Source organism: Elephas maximus, chromosome 6, assembly GCF_024166365.1.
Source record: "Elephas maximus indicus isolate mEleMax1 chromosome 6, mEleMax1 primary haplotype, whole genome shotgun sequence".
NCBI lineage: Eukaryota > Metazoa > Chordata > Mammalia > Proboscidea > Elephantidae > Elephas > Elephas maximus.
In genome coordinates, this window is record NC_064824.1 from 67,188,723 (window position 1) to 67,213,010 (window position 24,288).

Below are 24,288 nucleotides of genomic sequence, written 5' to 3' on the forward strand. Positions count from 1 at the left end.
GAATCAGGAGGTTTACTGTCACCTCCTCCAGGATTCTAAGCCAGCTTTTGAACTCCTCCATCTCCGAGTGACACTGTGAAAAATGTGGGTATCACCATCCCGTAGGGGAGAAAAAAGTACTTTTTTAGCCCTGTCTTTCTGCTTGCTACAGTCCATGAAGTTTCACGCTCCAGGACTATTTCTAAGATTGAAGCCAATATGAAGAAAACTCTTCAGCATTTTCCCAGCATGACTGCTATGCTGCAGGGCAGGGATGAGGCTTGGCAGGGGCAGGGAGAGGAGGAATACAATATTCTCAAATTGCTTCTATGAAATAAGGAATTTTACAATTAGAAAAATCAACATACTGGATGGATAACAATTCTGACCTTCGGGGACATGATGAAATGACATAGAGTCTATTTCTTTTAAAAATCAGAAGTCAGCATCTTTAGCATAGATGTTTTCATTTTATATCATTTCTGTTCATCATTGAATATATTTATATACAGTATATCTATGTGTTGTCTTGCCAACTACCTTGCAAGCTACTCTAGGGCAAGGGCTGTGCTTAAGCTGCTTGGCCACAAAGCCTGACGCCTGGCGCAATACCTTACACATAGTCGGCACTCAGTAAATGTTTCTTGATTTTGCTTTGACTTTCAAACTACTAATTAGGAAGAGAAATGGCTGCCTTGCTTAATTCCTCTGACAATATCTAAACCAGATAAAATGTCTAGTGTTCAGTACCTTCCCTGTCTCTCATGATGATCTAGAGGAAGCCAGAGAATAAATAAGACCTAAAAAATTGTAAACTTACATGTATCCACAATCAGAGGCTGTTAGAAAACCCTGTCTCTGTATAATACAAATAATGTCGTTTATAAGTGTAACTTTCTAGTGTATAAAAGAGGCAATGTTCTTGGTTTTCTATTTGTGAAGTGAAATGCAGGTGATCAAAAACAAAAAAGAACCAACATTTATCACAACATTTTACTTAGATTTACTGTGGTGCATACATTCTAGAGACACTCTAAGCAGACAGGAGGAAGTGCCTTCATCACGAATAATGCAGTTTCCAGTTATGAACAAACATACGTGGCTTAATAGTGCTGGGCACCAATCCAGCTCACGGATTTACTAGAGCAAAGTTCAGGGTAGTTATATGGCTGCAGAATGTTACACAGAGGACGTGCATGGTTTATGATTCTTTTCACTCCTGAAGTTACCGTCAGACAAGTGGTTAACTCATTCTGGGAAGAAGTCATTAGGGTTTTTGAGGCTACTTGAGAATATTTCTGTGTCTGAGCACCAGGAAAAAACTAAGAGAAAACAAACGGAAGGGAAAACAGCAGACCTGGCTTGGTTCCCTTGAGTATCAAACGCTCCATCATCTGCACCTTTTGTGATTATAAAACCCAGGAAAGAATTCTATAAAGTGTGAAGGTTATTTGGGCCACAGAACTGACACCTTTTTTTCTGAACAACAAAATCTACATATATCTACTGGAATAAATTAAGATTTTCCTGACTTGTTGAACAGAGAAGAGGGGAGAGAGATAATAATTAGAGAGAATAGGTAAGAGACATTTTACAAAGATATCAGGATTCTTACTTTGCTTTTTATGAAAACAAAAGCATCATAAAATTCTATCACTCAACTTACACATCAAGGTTTTCCTATTTGTTGTTGTTGTTGTTGTTGTTAGGTGCCGTCGAGTCAGTTCCGACTCACAGAGACCCTATGCACAACAGAACAAAACACTGCCTGGTCCTGAGCCATCCTCACAATCGTTAAGCTTGAGCTCATTGTTGCAGCCACTGTATCAATCCACCTCACTGAGGGTCTTCCTCTTTTCCACTGACCCAGTACTCTGCCAAGCATGATGTCCTTTTCCAGGGACTCATCCCTCCTGACAACATGTCCAAAGTATGTAAGATGCAGTCTCGCCATCCTTGCTTCTAAGGAACATTCTAGTTGTACTTCCTCCAAGACAGATTTGTTCATTCTTTTGGCAGTCCATGGTATATTCAATATTCTTCACCAACACCACAATTCAAAGGTGTCAACACTTCTTTGGTCTTCCTTATTCATTTTCCAGCTTTCACATGCATATGATGCAATTGACAATACCATGGCTTGGGTCAGGCGCACCTTAGTCTCCAGGGTGACATCTTTGCTCTTCAACACTTTGAAGAGGTCCTTTGCAGCAGATTTGCCCAATGCAATGCATCTTTTGATTTCTTGACTGCTGCTTCCACGGCTGTTGATTGTGGATCCAAGTAAAGTGAAATCCTTGACAACTTCAATCTTTTCTCCGTTTATCATGATGTTGCTCATTGGTCCAGTTGTGAGGATTTTTGTTTTCTTTATGTTGAGGTGCAATCTGTACTGAAGGCTGTGGTCTTTGATCTTCATTAACAAGTGCTTCAGGTCCTCTTCACTTTCAGCAAGCAAGGTTGTGTCATCTGCATAATGCAGGTTGTTAATGAGTCTCCCTCCAATCCTGATGCCCCGTTCTTCTTCATATAGTCCAGCTTCTCGGATTATTTGCTCAGCATACAGATTGAATAGGTATGGTGAAAGAGTACACATTTCCTGACTTAAACCAATCAGTATCCCCTTGTTCTGTCTGAACAACTGCCTCTTGATCTATGTAAAGATTCCTCATGAGCACAATTAAATGTTCTGGAATTCCCATTCTTTGCAACGTTATCCATAATTTGTTATGATCCACACAGTCAAATGTTTTTGCATTGTCAATGAAACACAGGTAAACATCCTTCTGGTATTCTCTGCTTTCAGCCAGGATCCATCTGACATCAGCAATGATATCCCTGGTTTTATATGCTCTTCTGAAAACAGCCTGAATTTCTGGCAGTTCCCTGTCGATATACTGCTGCAGCCGTTTTTGTATGATCTTCAGCAAAATTTTGCTTGCGTGTGATATTAATGATATTGTTCTATAATTTCCACATTTGGTTGGATCACCTTTCTTGAGAATAGGCATAAATATGGATCTCTTCCAGTCAGTTGGCCAGGAAGCTGTCTTCCATATTTCTTGGCATAGACAAGTGAGCACCTCCAGCACTTCATCTGTTTGTTGAAACATCTCAATTGATATTCCGTCAATTCCTGGAGCCTTGTTTTTCACCAGTGCCTTCAGAGCAGCTTGGACTTCTTCCTTCAGTACCATCAGTTCCTGATCATATGCCACCTCTTGAAATGGTTGAACATTGACTAATTCTTTTTGGTATAATGACTCAGTGTATTCCTTCCATCTTCTTTTGATGCTTCCTGCATCATTTAATATTTTCCCCCATAGAATCCTTCACTATTGCAACTTGAGGCTTGAATTTTTTTCTTCAGTTCTTTCAGCTTGAGAAACGCCGAGCGTGTTCTTCCCTTTTGGTTTTCCATCTCCAGCTCTTTGCACATGTCGTTATAATACTTTACTTTGTTGTCTAGAGCCACGCTTTGAAATCTTCTGTTCAGTTCTTTTACTTCATCAATTCTTCCTTTTACTTTAGCTGCTTGATGTTCGAGAGCAAGTTTCAGAGTCTCTTCTGACATCCATCGTCATCTTTTACTAAAGCCAAAAGTATTTAATTAAAAATACCTTGGAGGTCTTTATGACAAGATGCATTGCTTAACAAGAAGTTTTTCTTTCAACAGTTGTTATGAATTGTAGACCCTGTAACACTGATAGATGGTAGTGAACATCAGTGTCAGCTCTACACTGAGTGTCACATATCCATGTCATAGTTTCAGAACATTGGAGGCTCCGTATTCCTTAATGCACAGGACATTTACCTATGGACAAATGACTGATTATGGGTACAGTTGCTTTATAGAACATCTACACAGTATGGCAGCATACTGTAAGATTGATTCATTTTTCATTTCAGAGAATCCACAATTTTTCTTCCTCTGAAGAAGCTGTTTTTGTTTGTTCATAATTAAATTTTTTATTTTAAGATAATTGTACATTCATGAGCAGTTGTAAGAAATAATACAGAGAGATCATGTATACCCTTTATCCAGTTTCCCCCAGTGGTAACATCTTGCGAAACTATAGGACAATATCTCTACGAGGTTATTGATAGTGATTTGGTCAAGATACAAAACATTTTCATCACCACATGATCCCGCATGTTGCCCTTTTATACCCACACCAGTTCCATCCTGTTCCCACCCCCTCCTTAACTCCCAGATACCACTACTCTGTTCTCAATTTCTATGATTTTGTTATTTTAAGAATATTTTAAAAATGAAATCATAAAATATGCCACCTTTTGTGATTGGCTTTTTGCACTCAACAGAATTCTCTTGAAATTTGTCAATAATTTGTTCATTTTTCATTGCTGAGTAGTATTCCATGGTATGGATATAAATCTCACTCAATGAAGGACATCTGGTTTGTTTCCAGTTTTTGTGTATTACAAATACAGCTGCTATTTGTGTATGGATTTTTGTGTATGTCTTTTATTACCTTTCTTTAACTTATTGTCAAGGATAGAACTTCCAGTATTATGTTGAATAAGAGTAGAGAGAGTGAACATTCTTGCCTTGTTTCCAAATGTTTGGGTTTTTCTTGTTATCCTTCTGTTATTGATTTCTAGTTTGATTCCATTGTGGTTGAAAAACATTCTCTGCATGGTTTCAATGTTTTTAAAGTTGTTGAGGTTTGTTTTATGGCCCAGGATATGTTCAATCTTGGTATACTCTCCATAGGCACTGAAAAAATATGTATTCTGTAGTTTTGGGTGGAGTATTCAATAAATCTTGATTAAATCCTGTCAGTTGATGGTGTTGTTGAGTTATTCTATGTCTTTGCTGATTCTCTGTCTAGTTTTCTATCAAATGTTGAGAGTTAGGTATTGAAGTCTTTCACTATAATTGTGAATTTGTCTTTCTCCTTTTAGTTCTATCAGTTTTTGCTGTACATATTTTTAAGCTCTGTTATTTCAAGTTTCTTGCAGACAGTATATAGTTATGTTTTTTAATTCATTCTGCCAATCTTTATCTTTTATTTGATGTATTTAGACCATTTACATTTAATGTAATTATTAATATGTTAGGGCTGAAGAATGTAACTTTATTTTTTGTTTTGTTTGTTCTCTCTGTTTTTCATTTCTCTGTTTTCTTTCTCCTGATTTCTTACAGGCTACTTGAGCATTTGCAGAATTTAATTTTGATTTATCTATAGTGATTTTGAGTGTATCTCTTTGTATAGTTTTTTTGTGGCTGCTCTAGGAATTTCATGATATATACATCACTTATCACAGTATACTGGTATTGCCATTTTACCAGCTTTAGCAAATTATAGAATGTTATCTCCCTTTACATTCTTTTTTTCTTTCCCATTGACAATATAATTGTCTTAAATATTTTCACATCAGACAGTGTTTTATAATAGAACTATGCCACTGCAATAATTTTTGCTTCCATCACCAAACATAATTTAGAAAACTCAAGGGGAGAAGGAAGGTCTATTGTATTTGCCCATATATGTGCTTGCCATGTTCTTCCTTCCTGATGCTCCAAGATTCCTTCTTTTATTCTTTCCTTTCTGTTTATAGATCTCCCTTTAGCCATTCTTTAATGGCAAGTCAGCTGATGGCAAATTGTCTTTATTTCCTTCACCTAGGAATATCTTGATTTCCCCTTCCATGAGGGCAATGGTGAATGTCCTGACTCTCCAGGAAATCTCTTGTGATCCCATCCCAGCAGTGAGGGCGAGGGACAATTTACAACATAAGGGGGTAGAAATTCAGGCCCCACACATGTTCTCCAGTGACATCACCCGGTGAGTGAAGAGGGAGGGAGGATTCATTACTCAACCTTACCCAACCTTTGCTGGCATGGGTGAGAGTGGGTTCACAATTTTTTCCGTGATGTTTAGCTGAAGTAGAACAATTATTATCTAAGAGTTTTCTTTCTTGCTAGGCTGTCCCTTTCCTGATCTTTTATTTAGACAGAACAAAATTTTGTTGGGACTTTTTTGGTCTGCACCTATTGGTATTTCTGGGTTGCCAGATTTTCCAGCATCCAGTCCAGGATATACAGGTCATAAAGAAAACCCAGAGAACTCAAACATGTCATTTCTTGCATCTTGAGATCCCTAACCAGTCTGTCTTCTTTTCTCTACTTTTTAGAGGCTATGTTTGTTTTATATATAGTTTCCAGAAGTTTTAGTTGTACTTAGTGGAAGGAATAGGGAAAAAATATGTCTACTACATCTTCCCAGAGGTGGACGTCTCTGTTTTAATTTTTTTTTAATTATCATACAATAAAATTAACTTATTTTTCTTTTGGTCTACAGTTACAAATTTAACATATGCATAACCCCTGGCAACCACTAGTCTGTTCTTCATCACTATAGTTTCCTCCTTTTGACAACATCATGTAAATGGAATCATGAAGAATGTAATTTTTCAAGACTACTTCCATAGGTCATTTCAATTAATTTTTTTTTTTTTTACATTTACTAAATTTACTGGGGTAATCTATAGTTTATTTAATTGTGACTTCAGGTCTACCATTAGTTCATGCTTCCTTTTTCTTATAGCAAAATTGTTAGTCTACCTGAAAACTTCCAAACACAATTGTTACCACTCTCATTGAATACAATGAGTGGCTTGGAAAATGCATAGCATGGGGTTTTGCCCACAATCGAAATTACTTGTTACATTGATGTATTCCCTGGGTGGAACCAGGTAATTTTATTCCTGGGAACAATGAAATTGAAACTGTCCTTTGCTGTGGTTTTGCACAAGATCTAGATATGTGTGGTCTACGGTAGGGCAGAACCGCAGCTGTTCCGAGTTGATGTAGGTGCTTTGTGCCTCAAAGCTCCAAGCTGCATTGATTAGGAGACATTGATTAAACTACTGCAGATCCCACTGAGAGGATGAATTTCTTGATTGTTTTTTGAACTCATGGTAACCTTTTGTACGACAATAGAAAGAAACGTTGCATGGTCTTGTGCTATCTTCATGATTGTCAGCATGTTTGAGTCCGTGGTTGTGGTTATAGTGTCAATCCATCTAACTGAGGTTTTTCCTCATTTTCCATGACCCTCTACTTTAACAAACATAATGTCATTTGCTAGGTATTGGTCTTTCCTGTTGTTGTGTCCAAAGTAAGTGAACCTAAGTTTCTCCATCCTTGCTTCTAACAAGCATTCTGTTTAATTTTTCTTAACACAGACTTATTCATTCTTCTGAAAATCCATGATATATTCAATATTCTCTCTCTACATCTCTCTTATTAACTGTCCCTCTTAAGAAAACTTGTGATTGCATTTAGGGTCCACCAGGAAAATCCAGAATAACCTTCCTCATTTGAAGATTCTTATCGTAATCACATCCGCAAAAACTCTTTTTCCGTATAAGGTAACACTGACAGATTACAGGGACTAGGACCTGCATATTCTTTTTTGGGGGGAGGGCATTATTTAGCCTACCAAACCTATAATCAAAAAAGACAGACAAAAATAAGCATTGGAAAGGATGTGGAAAAATTGGAACCTTCATATACTGCTGGTGGGAATGTATTATAGTGCAGCCATTTTGGAAAACAGTCTGGTAGTTTCTCAAATGGTTAAACATAGAGTTACTATAAGATCTAGCAATTCTATTTCTATATATATATACCCAAGAAAAGGGAAAATATATGTACGCCCAAAAACTTGTACAAGAATGTTGATAGCAGCATTATTTATAATAGCCAAAAGGTGAAAACAATCCAGATGTCCATCAACCGACGAATGGATAAACTAAGATGTGGCTTATCCATACAATGTAATACTATTGTTCTATAAAAAGAAATGAAGTACTGATTCCTGACACAACATGGATGAACCTTGAAAACAAGCTAAGTGAAAGAAGCTGGTCACCAAGGACCATATATTGTGATTCCATTTATATGAAATTTTCAGAATAGGCAAATCTATATGGCCAGAATTTAGATTTATTATTGCCTAGACTTTGGGGGATGTGGGTAGGATGGAAAACTAGGTCATGATGGCTAAGGAGTATGGGGTTTCTTTTTTATTGTTGTTATTGATATACACTGCAAAACATACACCAATTCAACAGTTTCTACATGTAAAATTCAGTGACATTGATTACATTCTTCAAGTTGTACAACCATTCTCACCCTCCTTATCTGAGTAGTTCTCCATTAACATAAACTCACTTCCCCCTAAGTTTGCTATCTAATCCTTCAAGTTGCTGTTATCAATTTGATTCTATATTGATAGGTCTTGAAAGAGCACAGTGCTAAAAGCAGACATTTTTTAATAGTTAAGCTAAACTGTTGTTTGGTTTTAAGAAGACTTCAGAAGATATTATTGGTTTAAGTTTAAAGATTATCTCAAGGTAATCATTTCAGGGGTTCTTGAAGTTTGTTTTTGTGGTAATGAAAATACTGTAAAATTAATTGTGGTGAGGGATATACAACTCTGAATATACTAAGATCCATTGAATCATATACTTTAAATGGGTGAATTGTATGCTATGTGACTTGTATTTCAAAAAAAAAGTTGTTTAAAAAAGTGTATGGGTTGAAAGGAGCCTGGGTGATGCAATGGTTAGGTGCTCAGCTGCTAACTGAAAAGTTTGCAGTTAGAACTCACCCAGTGACTGTGTGGGAGAAAAGACCTGGCAGTCTACTCCTGTAAAGATTAAAAAAACAGCCTAGGAAACCCTGTAGGGTAGTTCTACTCTGTCACATTGCGTGGTTATGTGTCAAAAATTGATTCAAAGGCAGCAAACAACAACAACACAGGTTTAAAAACTCTAACTTCAAAATATTGTCTGAATAGATGAATGCATAAACTAAACATACGTTGTTAAGAAAATGGACTAGATCCAAGAGAAAGTATAGGCTCAGATTTTCACACTGATGCATCCGTATGTGGGCCAAGTAAGGACACAAGCTTCCAAATGGCTGTGATAGCTACTCTCCAAGATGGCCCCCAATGATCCTTGTCTCCTGCCACTCATATTCTTGTGTAGCCTTTCCCAAATTGTGCCAGGATTGGTCTGTGTGCCCAACAGAATATGACAGAAATTATAGTATGTCACTGCCACAATTAAGTTGTAAAAGATTTTGTGGCTCCCGTTTGAGTTTTTTACTTTCAATGGATAAAAGAAAACTTTAAAAAAGTAAATTGCACTGTAATTTTGGACTTCCCATTCTTTTACCTTATTGTTTGTTTGAGCAGAAATTCCGATAAAGTAATCAGGTGGCCTGGTGTTATGTAATGCCTATCAGTGTTATGTACTGATAGCCATTTGGAAAGCTATGCCTAGAAATTCCATTCAGTGGATTATAATTGATACATGGGAGATAATACCAAAAAAAAAAAAAAAAAAAAAAACAGTAAAACCAGCTTCTATCATTACCATGCATGCTTAAGCTGCTAAAATTATTGGGTTACCCTGTGTATTCCAAGACTAATACACCTATTATAATAGCAATACTGTATCTTTCATGACATACTTTTCCCAAGGAAGAAATTTGTGAAAGAGCTGGGTAACTTTGAAGGTATATTAACTACTTACATGTCCTCTCCCTTCTCCTCTGTCCCACCCAAGTCTACTTTCACAGCAATCTTACTAATATATTTTTCAGAAATATAACAAATAGTATTCATGTGAGTGACCATAATAACTCAAAACTGAAGTATTTAACTTGTCAAAGGAATTCCTGGTAAAGGAATGGCATAAAAAAGGTAGAGTTTGCACAATTTCAGATATCTATTTAAAATCAGAAAAATATGGACAAATTCCCATGCTACATGTTCGGTATTATCTGAATTTAGCCAAAGTCCATGGACTCTTAGAAGCCCCTAGTTTGCACAGTTTGCTCACCTTCAGGTAAATGACCCAGGAAGAATGAATAGAGTGTACGTTGTTGTTGTTGGCTGCCTTAGAGTCAGTCCCGACTCATGGTGACCCTATGCACAATGGGATTGTCTCACCTTAGCCTGGAAGCTCCGCTTAAACTTGTTCAGCGTCATAGAACACACAAGCCTCCACTGACAGACAGGTGGTGGCTGCCCACGAGGTGCATTGGCAAGACTCATACCTGGGTCTCCCACACGGAAGGTGAGAATTCTACCACTGAACCACCACTGCCCGCGAGCAATGAGTAACCACAGCGAATTTCCTTCTTTTTGGATGGTGTGACTCACGCATTAAAAGTAGATTCATTCTTTAACTCATCTAAAAAATATTTAAGAGTACCTGGAAGCTCTGGTCACATGATGGTTAAGGGCTCAGGCTGTTAACCAAAATGTTGGCAGTTTGAATCCACCAGCCACTCCTTGGAAATCCTATGGGTTTGTTCCACTTTGTCCTATACGGTTGCTATGAGTCGGAATTGAGTCGATGGCAATGGGGTTTTTACAGGTATCATGGGTGTATAGACCATGAATTTTGGCCCCTCTAACTTTTTTTTTTAACATTTATTTCCAAATTTTTAGGCATAACAACATATACTTACAGGATTCCTCCCTTGAAAAATTTATCACCATGACTGTTAATGGCTTGGGTCAAATTACATTATACGAAAGCCTGATTGCATTTTTCCCAACGTAGGGAGTGATTTTCTTTATATTTTAGGTCATACCGGCCTGTAAAAAGCAGTTCATTTCTGTTGTCCAACATAAATAAGGGATTTAAGGACTGTTCTATGATTCTTTCAAATGAAAAGATACCTCCAAATTTAGAAAAGAAACAGATGTATTTAGACATTAGGAAATTTATTTCTAATAAGTAGTGTTGTTAATTTCTAAAAGATACCTCTGTACTTTGTATGTTATCCTGCACTTTTCCTTCAAGCATTTACCAGTTTGTAACTACATATTTATTTGAATGATCATTGATTTATTGATGATCTCACCAACTAGATTTAAGCTCCTCAAGGATAAGGACCACTGGATCCTTGATGCTTACACAAGTTCCTGGTACATAGTTGGCCTTCAAAAGATTTTAGTTGAGTGAGTGAATGACCCTAAGAGTAGATATTATGGAAGAGTGTCAGTGATTTGGAAAGACTTATTCATGGTCTGGAATCAAGCCTCTAGTAAATTTCAAAAATGAAGGTAGAAATATGAATTCATTTGGGAGAGCCATTCCAAGTGTCTTCCTAGTCAAGATGTGCCCTCGGTTTTTTAGCCTGAGTAAGTGAGTTAATACGTGCAAATGAGCCTGTTCTGCCCTTAAGGCAGGTTACAAAACCCATGTTATGATAGCGAGTCAGCCCTTTGTACACTAACGACTCACTGATTACAAGACGGCCTGTCAGACTTATCCCAAAGAGAACAGTAGCACAGAGAGTGTGTCCGAGTCTGACTATTTCTGCATGGCTGCGCTACTCTTCCATGGGAACTCAACTACTGACTGAGACTACTCCAAGTCATGCTGTTGTTGTGCATCATTGAGTTGATTCTGACTCATAGGAACCCTATAGGACAGAACAGAACTGCCCCAAAGGGTTTCCTAGGCTATAATCTTTACAGAAGCAGATTTCTAGGCCCTTCCTCCCACTGAGCAGCTGGTGGGTTCCCAGAGCTGACCTTCCTTTTACTAGCTGAGCATTTAACCACTGCACCACTAGGGCTCCTTCCCAAGTCGTGTGGCATGCTTATGAAATTCCCATCATAGAGAGAAGGCTCTGAATCAAGTGGGTCATCAGCCACAGCCACAGAAGCTAAAGGGCAAAAGAAGTTAGCAAAAAAGGAAAAGAAGAAGAAAGAAATTCATGGGTATCATGAGACATGGCAAGGACTAAAGTAAAATTCATGGGCCTCTTCCCTAGTGGGGTAAATCACTGGGTCAAGCGTAAGTCTCTATTCAACGAAGTGATTTAATTCAAATGATGTATTTAATGGGTAATTTGCGATCGTGTTGTTAAGACTGGAAAACTCAGTAGGAGGGAAAGAACCTCAGGGAAGAGTAATTTGTAGAAATATAGGTAAATTTAAATTTCTGTTTGTTCTGTGTTAAATACCACTCCAGCTTAACCAATAAATTCCCCTTTACACATTTTCAAAAACATTTTAAGATATGTGCAAAAAGTACAAAACAAAAAATAGCAGCCTACCCACAACTTGTTCCATTTGTCACATTCTGGTTCAGGGAGCTGTTGATCCATACTATGGTGTTATTTACACATTCTTTCCCAGGGGTCTGGAGTTCTTGTATTTCAGTGTCATAGTCAATAAAAACATCTGTCATTGTGCCAAAAACGACTAGCAGGACTGGCTGGGCCACTCCATGGAGTAATGCACATAAACTTCCCACAAACATCAGCCAAATGTCAGTCGATGAAGAAAACCGAAACTTGAAAAACAAAGGGTTCAAAGATCATCTATAGGTGAAAAGCTGAAGACATAGGACTCTTTAGTTACTAGAATCCGATAAATAGTATGTAACATCAAATTTTATGAGAATCATCTTGATTGAACAGTAGTGTTCACACTAACTAGATGAAAATTAACTGTACGCCAATTATCTAAAACATTAAAAAAAAAAAAAAAAAACCTGTTGCCGTCGAGTCGATTCGGACTCATAGCGACTCTATAGGACAGAGTAAAACTGCCCCATTGGGCTTCCAAGGAGCTGCTGGTGGATTTGAACTGCCGACCTCTTGATTAGCAGCTATAGCACTTAACCACTACGCCACCAGGGTTTCCAATCTAAAACATTAGGTTCCTACATTATTAAAATCATGGTGACCCCGTGTGTATCAGTGTAGAACTGTGTTCCATATGCTTTTCAGTGGTTGAGTTTTTGGAAGTAGGATTGCCAGGCCTTTCTTCTGAGGTCCCTATTAGTTGACTTGAACCTCCAGCCTTTCAGTTAGCACCCAAGCACATTAGCCATTTGCACCACCCAGGGACTCCCTTACATTATTATTTTATGCTATTTCGTTTCTAGTCCCTGAATTTATTCTCTTTCCTTCATGAGCTAAATTTAGTTCTTAGCTATTCTTTCACAATTTAAGGGGGAAATAATTCCTGTCACAACACTCCTGCCAAGTGGATATGCTCTGCAGGGAATTCAACAATAGCATATATCGGGCTCATGGAACTGATACTGGCCATGAAGAATGCCTATTTGTGCCTAAATGCCTCCACCCTCTGCAAACTTGGGGGAAATACCTATACTATGGAATTTCTAAAAGCTTGTCATAAGAATAAATATACATGACATGATTACTGTTATGATTTTTCTCGTTGAAATGATAATTTGGGCTTAGTGATTGTTTTCCAGGACTCGTTTCTGAATCTACCATGTAGGATTTGTGTGATTAATCAGCAACATAGTTCTATCATTATGCAGCATGTTATCACATAGGCAAAGATTATGACTGAAAAAAAGTAATCACACAGGCCAATATGACTAAAGATTAATACTTCCTTCCCGATCTGAACAAGTCACAGCTGCAAAATCCATGTCATAAATCAACACCTTCGTGGCCTACAGTGCAGCATGCCCAGGGCAGTTTTATTACCAATTGAAAGAAGCCAACTCGAACGTTGCCACTCTTCTTCTCATCTTGTAACCTGAGGAGAAAAATGGGTATAAGAACAGTCCTTTCCAAAACAGTGAGTTCTTTCTAGGTGATGATTATATGAGTCAATCTTTAGTAAGGAAGAAAGCTCTCACTGGTTGAAAAATTCTTGCCAAGCCAAAACAAACCAAACTCAATGCCATGGAGTCCGTTCCGACTCATAGTGACCCTATAGGACAGGGTAGAACTGCCCCATAGGATTTCCAAGGCTATAATCTTTACAGAAGCAGACTGCCACACCTTTCTCTCACAGAGAAGCTGGTTGGTTCCAACGAATGACCTTTTGGTTAGCAGCTGAACTCTTTAGCCACTGCATTACCAGGGCTTCTCTTGCCAAGCCAAAAAAAAAAACAAAAAACAAACCCATTGCCGTTGAGTCAATTCCAACTCATAGCGAACCTATAGCCAGGTATTTTAAAAACAAGCTTTTGCTCTTCTAGAATAACCTCTTCTAGAGATTACAGTAGCTCAGTGGTTAAGAGCTCAGACTGCTAACCAAAAGGTTGGCAGTTCAGATCCACCATCACTCCTTGGAAACCCTATGGGGCCAGTTTTATTCTGTCCTATAGGGCCGCTATGAGTCGGAATCAACTCGACGGCATCTGGTTGGGTTTTTTTTTTATAATTTTTATTGAGCTTTAAGTGAATATTTACAAATCAAGTCAGTCACATACAAGCTTATATACACCTTACTCCATACTCTCACTTACTCTCCCTCTAATGAGTCAGCCCTTCCAGTCTCTCCTTTAGTGACAATTTTGCCAGTTTCTAACCCTCTCTACCCTCCCATCTCCCCTCCAGACAGGGGATGCCAACACAGTCTCAAGTGTCCACCTGATACAAGTAGCTCACTCTTCATCACCATCTCTCTGCAACCCATTGTCCAGTCCCTTCCACGTCTGATGAGTAGTCTTCGGGAATGGTTCCTGTCCTGGGCCAACAGAAGGTTTGGGGACCATGACCGCCGGGATTCCTCTAGTCTCAGTCAGACCATTAAGTATGGTCTTTTTATGAGAATTTGGGGTCTGCATCCCACTGATCTCCTGCTCCCTCCGGGGTTCTCTGTGGTTTGGGTTTTTTTGAAACTTCCTTCTAACTCTTAAAAATTTTACATCTACACTAAATAGTCTTGATATGGTGAAAACTTGAAGAAAACTCCCATACTTCCCATAAAATCATATTTCTTTAGTATTTCTTATTCATTCCACTTCTCAGAAGGTCCTATTTAACCCTTCCTTGATCTGCTCAAGAGCCCTAGTGGTGCAGTGGTTAAGAGCTACAACTGCTAAACAAAAGGTCAGCAGTTTGAATCCACCAGCCACTCTTGGAAACCCTATGGGGCAGTTCTACTCTGTCCTGTAAAGTGGCTGTGAGTCGGAATTGACTTGACAGAAACAGGTTAGGTTTGTTTTTTTTGTTTTGTTTTGTTTTGTTTAACCTACTCAACTCCAGGGAACTCACTTCACCTAGCCACCCACTCTGTGGACCTACCATCACCAGAGACTTAGTTGACACTCTGTGGCTGTCCATGCATCTCGTTTTCTCACTTCCTTCCCCCTTCCTCACCTATTTGTCTGCCTCTGTTGAGACCTGCAGCCCCCTGAGCCCTTCCTTCCTCATTCATCCCATGTCCCACTGCCCAGCATTCAGACTACATTCTCACCATTATCCTAAATCCCTTTCCCTTTCCCATGGAAACCCTATCTCTGCACCCATCCAACTGCTTCCCCCTCTAGCTGGGCTGCTGAGCCTGCTAAAGAAAACCTCACCACCATGTGAAGTGATGCCACAACATGCCCTGTCACTCAATGCTCTAAATTCCCATTTGAACTTGGACTAGAATCCTTACTAAAATAACCCAGGCCCTTATTGGTCTGGCCCCGTTAGCTCTCTGATCTCAACCTCAACTACTCTTCTCCTTGTTCTCACCATTCCACTGACCTGGCCTCTTTGCTGATCAAATTTGTTGCCACCTCAGGGTTTTTGTACTTGCTAGTCCCTCCTCCCAGAATAATCTGTCTTCAGATACCCAAGGGCCAGCTCCTTCCCTTCCTTTAGATCTTCACACAAAAGTCACCTTCTCAATGGAGTCTTCAAAGCCAAAGACTAAAATTTCAACACCCCCACCACCATTTCATATCTGTTTTCATGTTTACATTTTCTTCTTTGAAGAAGCCCCTGGAGATCTTCTTCTGTAAGGTTACAGTCATTGAAAACCCTATGGAATGCGGTCCTCCTTTGAAACATGCGGGATCGCCATGAGTCGTAATCAACTCAATGAGCAATGGGTTTACCCTAATCCATTGCCATCAAGTCAATTCAGACTCATAGCAATCCTATAGGACAGACTAGAACTGCCCCGTAGGACTTCCAAGGCTGTAACTCTTTACCGAATTAGATTGCCACATCTATCTCCCTTAGAGGAGCTGATGGGTTCAAACCATTGACTTTTCAGTAAGCAGCTGAGTGCTTAACTACTGTGCCACCAGGGCTCCTGGGTTTACCATAGTATATATTTTATTCACTTATGGTGCTTATTATGCCTCCCTTACTAAAATGTAAGCTCCTCAAGGGCAAAAATGTTTGCCTATTTTGTTCTATATCCTCAGCACCTATAATAGTGTCTGGCGCCTAGTCGGCACTCAATTAACATTTATGAACTGAATGAATGGATGTCTGAATGTATGGTCTCCAGCCTTAGCTCGACCCTCTACATGGTACTTCATTACTCTACAGATCCCCCCGCCGCCCATCTCCCTCAGCAGCTTTGTCAAACTTGAAGAGCCATCTTCTCATTCTATGTTATTGCATCTACCAGGAAACAGATTCGTCTCCCCTAAAAACAGCAGGACTCACTCAACTTCCTGCTCACCCTCTCATTGCCATTCATCTGCACCCACACCCATTTTCATCTACTCACCCAGGCCCAGGCTGACCCTACCACGCCTAGTCCAAAGCTAACCTCTCCCCACCTACCTCTTCCCCTTTCATGAATTATTACAATTTCTTAAATTACTTTCAACCCCTCCCTTCCACCACCTCCATTTCCAGAATTCACCCAGTGCCTCCCTTCTGTCTTCTATGTTAAAAAAAAAAATAGATCCTATTTAATCCTGCCTTCATGCCAAAGTATAATAAACTGACATTTGTTTGTTTTATATCAGAATTTAAACTCTTAAAAGAGAAATGTCTAATAATTGAATTTTAAGTTTCTACTATTTCCCTGTGGGGTTCTGAGGCCTCCTGTGTTTCCATGAAATCATGCTTGTAGTCCACTCTCCTTCTGTCCTCATGTTCCTAGATGCCCAGGGGAAATTTGGAGCTAATGCAGAAGGGATATTCCAAAAGCTTTTGAAATCAAACTGTAGTCTTTTATTAAAGAGGAAAAGAATGGATTATATGGGTTTTTATTTACTGTTATAGGATGTGCAATGTGCATGAAAATATTGCCGTTGCTCTGTGTCTTTTGCTAAGAATATTATGCAGTTATTTCTAGAAAAGATGCTGCATTGTTGAAATAATCACTTACCTTGATTTCTTATCATTGTTACCTGTCAGAATAGAAACAAGGCATAAGGCAGTTAGCAATAATAACAAAATGCAACACAGTAATTAATATTATTGCTCTAGAAAAACGGTCCTATAAAATACTTTTATTCATGGAACATTGAGAAATGATTATTTGCTTTTTCTCTTCTCTTGGTGTTTCTCTCTCTCTCTTTCTCTCTCCCTCCATATTATAGAAGAAGGTATGCTTTAAGGTTCAGGACTGCTGCCTCAACTACACTTCTGGACTTTGCCCCAGGACATGAAATACTTGTACCTTCTGAATATCAAACGGAGACCAATATTCCCAATTTAGCTAAAGAAATTTGATATTTTAAACCATAAAATAATACAAATATTTATTGTTTTGTTCTTCAGAAACATCAGTAGTTATCTACTTATAATATAGACCACAATTAATTAACTAGGCAAAAAGATCTTATTGACACTCCCACACCAATAGAAGCCATAAAATTCAGCCACATATTATTATCCCCAGTGTAGGTCAGAGCAGATGTAGGGGTAGGAGATAGAAGTGTGGGTTCTGGGCCATGGGTATAAGGAAGCCACAGGGAGAAGACCCCTACAGTGCTTACATCATCCATCACCATGGTCAATTCTTCCTGGTTCCACTGGCATTTTAATTTACCAGGTGGGATAAGAGTAAAGAGGCATTGTAGTGCAGGTGGAGTCCCTGGTTGGTGCGGGTTATATACTTGGTTGCTAAAAAGAAGGGTGGGGGGTTCAAGTCCACCCAGAGGTGCCTTGGAAGAAAGGCCTGATGATCTACTTCCAAAAAATCAGCCATTGAAAACCCTATGAAGCACAGGTAAACTCTGATACACATGGGGTCACCAGGAGTCAGAATCAACTCACAACAGCTGATTTTTTATAGTGCAGATAGAGGTTAATATCTTGGGCTTGAGAATCAGACAAACTGGATTAGAATTATGGCTTCATTATTAGTCATATGACTGTGGCCAAGGTGTTTAACGAATCTAAGTCTTGGTTTCTTTTTCTTCATCTGTAAAATATAAAATCTTTAGAATTAAAAAATAATAAGGGTTTAGAATCATCTGTGCTCACTGTAAGTGAAGTACTAGTGCCATGGGCCCCCTTCCATGTTATCTCATTCCAGCCAGCAGAGCCTGGATGCAGTTCTTCTAGGGGAGCTATGGCTCCTAAATGATTGCACTGTCACTACTGTGATCAATAACCACAATCTGTGGGTTGTTATCCATTGGAATCGACTCAATAGCACACAACAACAGCAACATGACTAAAGTTAATGCCACTAGCCTGTACAGGAACAACCCTACTCCACATAGGAAAGAAATGTACATAGGCCTCAACTCAGTATTCACTTATCCACCTTTGTACATTCTTTCCAAGTACTTTCAAGCATTGCTTTACATGGATTCTAGGGATGGCAACACAGGTTGTGTGTAAGAATCACGCACATATCGTTACTTGAAACTTTACTACCTCATCCTGCTTTTGTTCTCACTTCTCTTTGTATGAGAGATGGAGAAAAAAGACCACTTACATGATCCATCTGACTCAAAACCATGATTCTCCTCTCCAAATTTCTTCACACTGTGGAGGATTACTGAGTCAGACATAGTAATTGTATTCTATAGCCAACCACCCTAAAAGATAAAATTAAAAAATCACTGCAATTATTAACCTTTTCTCTTCTTTAATCAAGGTCTCAAAATGTAAGAACAATTTGGTTCAAGAAATGGTCTTCACTAATCAAGCTCAGACAAAAGTGAATTTTTAATTGGTTAATTGGTCCACGAAGGAACCTAACAGTATTCTCTGGTTGTTGGATGGATGGTTTCTTTTCATTTATTTTTTCTTTCTGCTTATCTGTGCTTTAATATTTGTTTGTTTGTTTATTGAACAAAGAGAAGCACATATAACAACTGGTAACCTTCTTGGGTCAGTGTATCTGAGAATTGGGATCTAACAACACCCAAACACTGGTGGGCAGCCTACAGTCCTCCACTATAAATGCAAACCCATGATGAGTCCAGCTGGAACCAAGGGAGCTAAGGAGAGACATTTTCTGAATAAAATATAAATGCCTGCCACAGAGTTATGTTTAGTCTTATTCCCAGTGGAAAAAATCAGTCTGAAAAGGGTGCAAGATTAGAATTCCAGGAGACTTTATGCTTCATTAACATCCTCTGCTCCAAACACAGCTACAATAGATAACATGCCTGAAAAAAAAAAAAAAAAAAAAAGAGGCAGGAAAGAGAAACACAAAGATACAGCCAGGCTCAAATAAATAAAAGTAAACATCTCCATTAACAGAAATGGAAGAATACCCTGAGTTAAAAAGAGCACAGAAGCTGCTGGTGTTTGGACCCAGGGGTCTGGAGCCAGCTTCAGAGAGGACAAAAAGTACCCTGTGTGAAACAGGGGGTTAGAGACCACCTTTCTGCTTGAAGCCAGGGGCTAAGTTGGGCCTCCTGCACTGAGAGAACTCTGAAAAAAACTAATGCTCATTATTGTCTGAGATTATTTCTTATGGTGAGCGGCAGACCCTGGGAGGTTATAGGGAGAGAGAGGAGATACAGAGAGTGACTATATAGACTGAATACAGAGAAAGTGAATGTATATAATGAATATATATATGTATAGTACAGTATTGTATTAGTATTTGTATAGTATAATATTCGTATTGTATCGTATAAAAGATCCACTGCTGTCGAGTCAATTCCAACTCATAGCAACCCTATGAGCTTCCAAGGAGGGCGTGGTGGATTCAAACTGCTGACCTCTTGGTTAGCAGCCATAGCACTTAACCACTACACCACCAGGGTTTCCATAGCACAGCACAGCACAGCACAGCACAGCACAGCACAGCACAGCACAGCACAGCACAGCACAGCACAGCACAGCATAGCATAATAATAAAAAAAAAAAGCATAATAGGAGCCTGGATAGTGCAAGCGGTTTGCGATTAACTGCTAACCTAAAGGTTGGTGGTTTGCATCCACTCACCACTCCACAGAAAAAGGCCTGGCAAACTGTTTTCGTAAAGAATGCAGCCAAGAAAACCCTATGGAGCAGTTAGTTCTACTCTGTAACGCATGGGGCTGCCATGAGCTGGAATCAGCTTGATTTCAACAGGCTTTTATAGTATAATATAATATAAAATGAAGGTAGAGTGAAAGGTTTCTAAACTCATTCAATTGGAATCCCAGAAAAATAGAATGGAAAACGACAGAGCTCTAATAATTAAAGAGATAAGTGCTGAGAATTTTCCAGAAGCAAAGACCTGATTTCTCCAATTAGCAGTAGACTCCAAGAACAGATCAAGATGAACAAAAATAAATCAAAATTTAAATATGTCATACTGAAATAACGAAACATAATGAATAAACATATTTTTTTTTAAACTCATTGCCATTGATTCTGATTCGTAATGACCCTATAGGACAGACAGAGTAAAACTGCTCTATAGAGGGATTCCAAGGGGTGCCTCATGGATTAGAACTGCCGACCTCTTGGTTAGTGGACAAACTATTAACCACCACACTACCAAGGTTTCTGAATAAATAAATAAATATATATCTTAAAAGCTATGAAAGGGGAAAATATCTGCATGGAAATAACAGACTAACAGTAGTTTTCTCATCAGCAATAGAAGATAGAAAGCAGTAAAATAATATCTTTAAAGTGCTAAGGAAAAATAACCTTTAACCTGGAATTTTATACCAAGCCAAAGAATCATTCAGTACAACTTCAGACATCCAAAGCCGAGAGCTGACACCCACAGACCTGTACAAAGCAAGTATTAGAGGACAAACCTTAGCAAGAAGGAAAGAGTGACAAGAAAGGAGTCATGGAAGACAGAAACAAGGGTAAATACAAAAATTAACAAAATATATCAGTGCAGTTAATAAAGTATGATATGAAAAATAACTTTTTAGGCTTAAATAAGTCAAAACTAAACTCTGCAATAATAACAGGACATGTGTTCAATTGTATATATAAAGTATGTTAAGTTCATTGTCATGAGCTGAAGGAAGATAAAAGTACAGCAAATCTAAGGACACTATTTAAAAGATAACAATTAAATATATTTTAGATTAAATTGCCAATATTTGATTGTTTTTTACTTACAAAAGTAACTTTGCATATAGTTCAACTTAATATTTTAAAAATTTAAGGAAAACCATTTAAAAAGTACCAATAAAAGCTATAGCTTACAAATAAGCAAAGGATAAAAACTGAGAATATAGACAGCTTCATCAACCCAACAGAAGGCAAGAAAAAGGAAGAGAGAAAAGAAGGCAAGAAAAAGAATAACAAACAGAAAACATAAGAAAGTAGAATTAAGTCCAAATAATTCAGTAATTGCAGTAAATGTACATGGATTGAAGTACTGATGCATGCTACAGTATGAATGAGCCTCAAAAACATGCTATGTGAAAGCAGACAGTCACAAAAGACCACACATTGTATAATTCCATTTATATGAAATGTCCAAGAAGGCAAATGTAGAGACAAAGTAGATTAGTGGTTGCCTAGGACAGGGGTAAAAAAAAAAAAAATTTTTTTTTTTTTTTTTTTAGGACAGGGGTAGAGGGGGGTAATGAGGAATGACTGCTAAAGGGCACAAGATTTCTCTTGGGGATGATTAAATTATTCTAAAATTAGATTATGGTAATGGCTGTACAATTCTATAAATATACTAAAAAACTGAATGGTACACTTTAAACAGATGAAGTTTGTGTATGTAAATTATACCTCGACAAAGCTATTTAAAAAAGACACAGATCATTTTATTGAATTTTTAAAAGTCCACACACATATATGATTACAAAAGACACATATAAAATCATAAAGAACAATTGAAATTGAATATTTTTTTAAAGAAATATCCTACAGATGCTGATTTTTCAAAGCTGTTACAAGCAATATTAGTGCCAGAAAATATAATCTATACCCCAAGCAATAACAGAGATAAAGAGGGACACTGTCTAATAATGAGAGGTAAAATCCACCAAGAAGACATGATTGAATATACCTAATAACCTAACACAACAGTATAACCCACATTCATAATGGAAGGCCTAAACATATCTCCATTAGAAACTGATATACCAAGAAGACAAATTATTAAGATATACTTCAGGAAATCTAAATAAAAGAAAAACAGGTCAGGGTGAGATTAGATCTCTCAGGAGCCAGGATCCTCCCAGGCTTACGATGCTACTACAATAGGGGCATTCGGCCACTGCCTCTTTTTGCAAATAAAGTTTTATTGGAACACAGCCATTCACATTTGTTTATGTATAGTTAATGACTGCTTTCACACTACAATAGCAGAGTTAAGTGGTTGTGACAGAGACCTATGGCCCCCGAGGCCTAAAATATTTACTCTCTGGCCCTTTATTGAAAAACTATGCCGAACATTGTACTATAAGGTCAGCTCAGGACAACTGAAAGTCCAGGGATAAATCTTTGAAGACCTGATTTACCCAACCTAATTTACCTGATTTACCCTCCTGGAGCTTATACTGTGACATGGAAGACAAGGACCAGTGATACACAAGTCACAAACCTGGTGACTGTGACTAAAGGGGAAGCATGGGGATCTCCTCGACCTTCAAAAAGAGGATCTGCCCTTATCTCAAGAGAAGTGGAAGCACATTTAGCATGAGACCTTGAAGATGAGGGCAAGTTAGCCAAGGGAAGAGTATTCCAAGTAGAAAGTACATGCACAAACTCAGACCTGAGAGACAAAACAGCAGGTGCAAGGACCAAAGAATGTCCAATGAGTGTGGGGCAAAGTGGATGGGGTGACTCTGGGCATGTGGCTGGTTGATTCCTCAGGGAATCTTAGCATGGAGGTAATCAGGTAATTCTCAGTGCTGAAGACTTGGGACTTTATTCTAAGGGCAATGGGACACTAATAAAGGCTTTTAGGTAAGACAAGTGTATGGTCAAATTTTAAAAAACCTCACTCTGATAAGGCTTGAGGCTTGGGAGTCCACACCCAGAGACACTGGGAAATGGGTTGGGTAAGGACAGAATCCCCCTGACCAAGAAGTAGAGCTCCCTACATTTACCAACACCAGGGGTATATGCAACTCATCTCACCCCAGCAGATAGGCTGAGGTAATCAAAGGAAACAGGGCTGTGTGAGGTGATCTTGTCACTGTAGGCGATGGATCTGGATTTTTTCAGGGTCCTCAGTTTTGGATTTTCTCTGGGGAGATTTGTTCTGCTTTCAATTTGATTTCCTCACAAGTACTATTTTTAAAACATCTTGATCTTATCTAGGCTGAATTCAGAAAGAGGCTTTTACACATCCAGGCCAAGGACATAAATGCCCTAGCAGCCACCAGGGACTGAGGGGAGGGAGGACAAGCATAAGCACGCAGGTGTGGAGGTCAGAGCAGTGGCTGAGCCATTTCCCAGGCTTCCCTGTATCACAACAGTGAATACTCTGATCATGAGAGGGCACCTCCCTGGCTTTTCTCTTGTGATGTCTTCCCCTCTGTAAAACCTTTCAAGGCCATCAGCACCACAAACTCCCCCTCGCTGAGCTACTCAAAGAGAAATGTAGAATTACTTCTGCTCCTCTTGAATTTAGAAGTCACTTTCTAAGCCCCAAACTCTGATTTTTTTTTTTTTTAAAGCCCTTAAATTGTCTTTCACTTCTGACATTTAAGGATATAGGTAGGGCTTTTTTGTTATAATCAAACCCAGCAAATGATTTCTTTCGCTCAAGGATCATTAGAGGAGGAAAGAAATATTAATTTATGCTAAGAAGCAAGAAAAAATAGAAAAATATTACCTTGCAGATAAATAGATTGTGGGTTGATGGCATACGGGAGACAAAAGGTAGGAGACACTATGGAAGGGCAGAATAAAATGGCGTCCCTTTAGTTAGGCTGCTGTCCTAAAAGTTGGCAGTTCAAACCCACTGGAAATCTTGGTGACCTGCTTCTGTAAGATATTACAGCCAAGAAAACCCTATGGAGCAGTTCTACTCTGTAACACATGGGATTGTCATGAGTTGGAATCAGCTCGAAGGCAATGGTTTTTCTTTTTTTTTTTGTTTTCTTAGCCCTGAGGGCTATGGCTAACACAGAGCAGGAGGAGACACAGTGATCCTCTACGGGCACACGAATATCCTTTCGTCACAG

The 24,288-nt window shown here is 38.6% G+C and overlaps 1 protein-coding gene across 2 annotated transcripts in view; it reads right to left on the reverse strand.

The window, feature by feature from the left end:
- The window catches only part of ABCB11 (ATP binding cassette subfamily B member 11), a 93,270-nt gene extending 74,532 nt beyond the window's left edge, over window positions 1-18,738 (reverse strand). For both annotated transcript variants that reach the window (XM_049887382.1, XM_049887381.1), the window contains exons 1-4: window positions 18,663-18,738; window positions 17,100-17,121; window positions 13,511-13,562; window positions 12,098-12,336 (exon numbers count right to left, since the gene is read on the reverse strand). In XM_049887382.1, coding sequence (XP_049743339.1) covers window positions 12,098-12,336; window positions 13,511-13,562; window positions 17,100-17,121; window positions 18,663-18,738 — 389 coding nt within the window. The remainder of the gene's footprint in view (window positions 1-12,097; window positions 12,337-13,510; window positions 13,563-17,099; window positions 17,122-18,662) is intronic.
- Between the last annotated feature and the right edge of the window lie 5,550 nt (window positions 18,739-24,288).